Source organism: Talpa occidentalis, unplaced genomic scaffold (genome assembly GCF_014898055.3).
Source record: "Talpa occidentalis isolate TD23 unplaced genomic scaffold, MPIMG_talOcc4v2.1 talOcc4.10, whole genome shotgun sequence".
NCBI lineage: Eukaryota > Metazoa > Chordata > Mammalia > Eulipotyphla > Talpidae > Talpa > Talpa occidentalis.
In genome coordinates, this window is record NW_023600993.1 from 4,646,753 (window position 1) to 4,652,752 (window position 6,000).

At 55.9% G+C, this 6,000-nt stretch overlaps 1 protein-coding gene across 1 annotated transcript in view; it reads right to left on the minus strand.

Annotated features, from left to right (window-relative positions):
* Positions 1–2,991, minus strand: part of SRGAP3 (SLIT-ROBO Rho GTPase activating protein 3) — a 161,277-nt gene extending 158,286 nt beyond the window's left edge. Inside the window, 2 exon segments of the mRNA XM_054695447.1 lie at positions 2,228–2,369; positions 2,763–2,991. Coding sequence (XP_054551422.1) covers positions 2,228–2,294 — 67 coding nt within the window. The 5' untranslated portion in view covers positions 2,295–2,369; positions 2,763–2,991.
* Between the last annotated feature and the right edge of the window lie 3,009 nt (positions 2,992–6,000).

Below are 6,000 nucleotides of genomic sequence, written 5' to 3' on the forward strand. Positions count from 1 at the left end.
GCAGGCCCAGCCCGGTGACCTCGGGCCAGTCATTTCACATTCCTGGGCCTCAGCTGCATCTCCAAAACCGAGTCCTTACAAACGTTGTCTGCACATCATGTGGGCCAAGAGCAGCCATGTCGGAGCAAGCCACGCAAACTGTAGCGCCTGGTACGCACTTCAGCACTGCTGAAGATGATTAATGAGCAGGACGTCGGCAGCAAAGGGAGAGGCCCACGCAGAACAGCGTCCTGACCTACATTGCGTGGGTGTCACCTCGAAAGGGATAAACCCAAACTCCTCCAGCCAGAATGCACAGGCATTTAGAGTCCGGGGAAGACAAGATCATTTGGGCAAATTTCCTGCTGGACGTCATTACCCTGCACTTGCTAACTCGTTGTGAAGAGAAAGATGAGGGGGGGTGGGGGGTAGCGAAAGAACAGGGCGAAGCAATAAACGCTGAGCTGACCCTCCAGTAAAGCTCCCTGGGCAGGGTGGCAATCCCTTCAAAAATGAGATGAGCGCATTCCCAACCCGGAGAATGCTTTAAGGAAACCTCAAAGCGTCTAAAATTCAACATCCCCTTCTCCATGATGGCATTTTCCGTGGGAACCTCAGTCAAATACCAATAATCAGTGAAATGAATCTTATAAAATATAAACTCCCTAAAAAGTGTTTCTCCAAAGACGGCTTCCATAGGGCACAGCTGGGCAAATTCAGTCTGCGAGCAAAGAAGGGCTGACGGGCTTCTAGATTTCCAGCAAGCCTGAGACATCCTATGGCTGCACCGAACTGATCGTAAGAGGAGGGGACCTTGAAGGACAGGGTTTCCTGGTCCTCTCACCGGGGGGCTGTCCGAGGGGACCAGAACTAAAAGGCAAAAGGCTTTGGGGACTGGAAAAACACAAAGCGTGCGCTGTCGGCTGTTCCCGCCCAAAGTTTCCCAGCGCTGAAGCCGGTGCAGCAGCTGCGGGTGGGCCTGCTGCTGCCGCCGCTGCCGAGGAGGCCACCAGGCTGCCCGGGGCCTGAGCTGCAGCGGCACCTAGAAGCAGGTGTGGCAACCTCAGGTCCCCGGGCCCCAACTCCCAGTTCCCTGCATGCCCCCTCCCCCCTGCCCACCCCCACCCCGGTTGCCTCAAGGGCAGGCGTTCACATCCACTGGGGACAGATTTGGCCTTTACTCTTTCCCTGCTGGACCACAACACGCCCTGTGTCGCAGCCAGGCGGGCCGTGGCCGGCAAGGAAACAGATGCTAAGAGGCGCGGCCCAGAATCCCCTCAGGGTCCTCCTGGGAGAAAGGGTGAGCATGGCGGGTGCTGCTTTGAGATTTTTCTGACCAGAGCTGAACCCAGAACTGGGGAGGGTGGGAGAAGCCCTGTCTGGCCTGAAGGGTTCTGCCTGCGTCTGTCTGCGATTGTGTCTGTTTTCGCATTCTGCCCGGCTGGTGAGTGTGCCCCCGGCGGCACCAAAGCTGGAACAAGCAGCCAGAGGTCACCAGCCCTCGCGGCAGGCCTCCCGGGCCCCCCCCACCGAGGCCAGGCAGCGACCAGGCCAGAAGGGCGCACCGAGCCGTGGCTCTGAATGAGGGCTGATGACCCAAACGCCAGCACAGAGCCGGCGGCGCGCGCGAGAATGCACCGTTTTCTGCACCGTTTCCTGCACCGCTCCCTCTTCATGCCTAAACGCCTGCATTAGTCTGGATCAATACGCCCCATAACAGTTGATCCACGGCCGCCCAGGCCAGCCGAGAGACACCCACAAAGAAGTGCCCCCGGGGACGCCACTGCCCTCTGCACGCGCACGTGAATCCCAGCCCAGAGAAAGGGGCAGAGGAGAAGCAGGCCACGAGCAAAAAGGAGAAAGGGCGGCAAGCAGATCATAAAAAATATGCATCGTGTCCAGGGGCTAGCAGCGGGGGGCCGGGGGAGGCAGTGGCTGTCAAAAGGTTCTTAGAGCGACATGTCATGGCCAAGATGATGGAGCATCAGAGACACTCCTTGAGCGGGGCGCCGAGCCTCCTCGCACACCTGCAATGCAGTGATCGCTGCCCTTCCACCAGCCACACGCCCAGCACAGCCCAGCGCTCTGCAGTCAGACCAGCCCGGGCTTGCGTGGCTGCCGCTGTTCCGCCTCACAATAAGATTATTGATGCATAACAACATTTCCCGATGGCAGGGGTGGGGGTGCAAGCCAAAGCAAGAGAAAAAGGCGAGGGGAGGGGAGGCGTGCCCCCCGGCCTGCAGCTTACCTTTTATTTGGGCTTCATATTCGGCGATGATCTCTTTGTCTTTCTTGAACTTAGTTTGAGATGACATCTTCCAACGTGGCCAAAGGCACTGTCAGGCTGCTTGATTTATTTCTCCTTTTCTTGCCGAGTCCTCTCTCCAGCCCTGGAAATCACAAGGCTCAGGTTGATTTCACCGGTTTACCGGCTAATCTCTTTTACTCAGCTGCAGAGCTGGGGGGGGAAAATATCCCTCTTGTTCTGGGAGGAAAAGGCTCTTTACTCGCCGAAAAATGTCTCTTAGTAGCTTGGTCTGCTCAGCTCCTCTTGCAAAAGAACCACCACCCTAGGAGACGGTAACCTGCCCCAGATTTTCAAGATTTTTCTTCCAAAAAATAATAACCAAGAGCGTGCGCGCACACACACACACACACACACACACACACACAGTCACTCACGCATACACTCGAGCACTCACCCAGACAGGCACACACATGGTCGTGATGGACACACACATACACACACACACACACCCTCACTCACACCAGCTCACACACACATGCACGAGGCAGGGCGCCTCCTTGGTCCTGCACTCGCCCCGCTGGCTGTGGAAGGCTCTGCCGAGGAGGTGGTCAGGTTGCCAAGGGGCCGGTCATCTCGCATCCTCCCTCCACTCGGCGCCGCGGGTCTGATGTACAGTGAGGATCAAAGCCAGGAGACTGAGCTGGAAGTTCTGCCGCTGCAGCGCTAAGCTGGGGTGAACCCGGGGCTGGACTGCTCGCCCCGCAGGGCTGCCGAGCTCCCCCCACCGCCTCGTCACCAGGCTCCGCCTACTGGATTTTATAACAACTGACACATTGTAGCCTACAGGAGAGCAGAACTCACTGCAAGGAAAAAGGGGAAGAAACCTCACAAAAGGCGAGGCAGCAGGAAAAAGAATTGGGTCGGGAGGCCTGAGAGGCCCCTTGCTTCACAGGCCGCTGAGGGCTCTTTCTTCCAGAAACTCCAAATGGTCCACTTTTTCGTTGCAGCGTGCAATTTAATGCTCCCTCTCCAAGCAGCAGCTCTGTGATAGCTTGTCACTCAGTCAGGACTGGCGAGCAGAGGGCCTGCCCCACGCAAGCCAGCTTGTTAGTATTTGTTGAGAGATTGTGGGGTGGCAGGGGTAATGCCAGACAGCGTGGCACAGGCCTGGGGAGCCAGCAGGCTGGAAACATGCAGCTCCCATGCCGGTCGCCTGGGGCTTTGGGCAAATCTTCAACTCACCGAGCCTCAGTTTCCTCATCAATGAAGGGGTCTCTCTTAGGGGGATTTTTCATTCATTTTTGTCAATACTTGCTAAAAGCTTTCTATAGGTGGGGATCATTCTGGGTGTGAGGATGCGGTAAATCAAAATAGGATATATATGTATCCTAACGCACCTGGAGCTCTAGGCCTCCCCATCAACAACTCCCGCGGGTTATCACGGGCCACGTAACCACTCGTGGTAAAACAGCCCGAGCAGAACCCGGGATGCCGTATGAATGGCGCCTCCTGGAGTTGTACAAGGCCAGAGGCCCCGGGAGGAGAAGATGAAAAATAAACAGAGTAAGTTATATAATGTGACGTAAGATGATAAATGCTATGGGGGAGAAAATATTGCAGAGTAAGGAACTTGAGGCCCAAGGGAGCTCTTGGGAGGATCAGATGAGAGTGCGAAGCTCAGCTTAGCACGGTGTCTGACTCACGGTAAGCACTCGATAAGCGGCCGCAAGTGTGTTACCCCATTCTAGCACCCTAACAACATAGTACAAGTACCCCTTTTCCACAGATGAAGAAATGGAGGTACAGATGTGGGAAGTGATGTGCCCAAGGTCACCAGCCTCGGCTGTCTGACTACTGATCTGCCGGTCAGATGCCCCAAGTCTCTCGCATTCTGCCAGACCCAGCCATGTCACACGCACGTGAGGCAGAATGAGATTTGTTTGGTAAAAAATGAAATCAGTCGCTCTAGGTGGCTGACCACTGGGGTGTCACATACTAGTACCATCATCAACACACATGTCCTCCTAGTGTGGTGTTGCCACAGATGTCTCAAAATTGCCTTCCAGCTGCTACTTTCTGAGTGCGGAGAACATGGTTTGATTAGGATTCAGAAAACACAGAGTATCCATGCTCGTCAGCTGGGGCTTCCCAGAGGAGGTGGCAGTTTCAGTGGGTCTCCCAGATAGGCCAGGCAGGGGGGCGGGGGAGTCGGGCATTCCTGGGGAGCAAATGTCATGAGCTAAGGCCTGCAGGTGGGAACACGGAGGACCTGCTGGTAGAAAGCACAGGGAGAAGCCCAGCTGGAGCACCATGGGTTCGTGACAGCTTCATGCCCAGAGACAGGAGGGAGCAGAGTCCAAAACAGACATGCCCCTGGCCGCGGCCATGGCCGTCACCCTCTGCTCTGCCCCCTGCCCTCGGGCATGCTCAGGCCCTCTGCTGTGGACTAGTTTAAGTCACCCATGTGGCCTGAGAAAGATGTGCTCCGAGGTTTACACCCCTGCGTCAAACCCAGATGCTCAAAGGAAAAAAAGGATTAGCCCTGTTCTTCCGCTGGCCCATCTGAGGTAGAGGGGGTAAGTGGCTGTCCCCCCTTTGCGGCAGCACAGAGATGTCTGCTAGTCTCATTAAAATTTTCAATCCAGGGCCTCCCCAGTGGCGCAGCAGTTGAGCGCTGGGTTCTGGGGCTGCCCACGGCCTCTGCGGCGCTGGTTCCATCCCCAGCTGCTCCCCGGACACCGGAGGAGGGTCCTGCATGGCGCGCAGACCTCTCCTGCCGCCCACTGCTCCCCTCAGCAGTGTGCTTCGGTCCTTCTGCCTGTTCTGGTCCCCGCTCTGGCTCTGGTGGGTTCTCCCACCCTCCCGCACTTCTGACTGTACCCAGTGCATGTATAAATAAATAAATAAATCTTTAAAAAAAAAAAAAAAGAAAGGTTTTAAAAAAATTTTAAAAAAAATTTTCAATCCACAAATATTCTAGGAGACCCATGTGCAGGGCACGGAGCCACAGGAATGGGCACAGAAAGCTGTGAGACAGAAGTTAAGGGGCGCGTGGAGCCCTGCTCCGCAGGTGGCTGCCACTGTGGCTCTGCCGCTTGTCAGTTTTGGGGGGCTTGGGGAGCTTCTGTACCTTCTCTGAGCCTCAGTTTCCTCATCTGTAAAAGGACGGTGCTCCCACTCATGGCACAGGATCCAGGGAAGGTGGACTTAAAGCGCCCGCGACAGTGCGCGTCCTGTGAATGTCATTTCTTTCTAGGGCCCAAGCCTGCAGGGCCTCGGACCAGAGTTGGAACTCCACAGATACTCGGCTAGGAACAGGAAGAGAGGAAAAAGGGAGTGTGAGGAAGAAGAAAAGGGTGGTGCTCCCTGCAAATCTAGCACTGCACGCTTTGAGTCCACATCATCTAGAATCTTCTATCCCCAAGATGAGGTGCGTGCAGCCTGGGCAGGCCTCCTGGCGACGTGTGATCCCTCCTCCCCCTCCGCTCCTGGCCGTCTCCCAGTGCCCTCCACAGCATCCCCACCATGCAGCCGCCTCTCCTGCCTGAGAACCAACTGCTGTCCTGATGTTCACCCCTCACGTGGCAGTAACAGGAACCAGACTTCTTCAAAATAAATGTGGCCTGAGCCCGGGGCAGGGGGTCTTCAAGGGATTTGATCCATGTCAGCCCCCGTGGAAGGGGTTACCCCCTGGAAGGGTATATTCCATTTCCCTCAGGCTCACTTCCTAAATTCGTTTAGGTATCCCTGACTGATGTTAACAGCTCGTATTT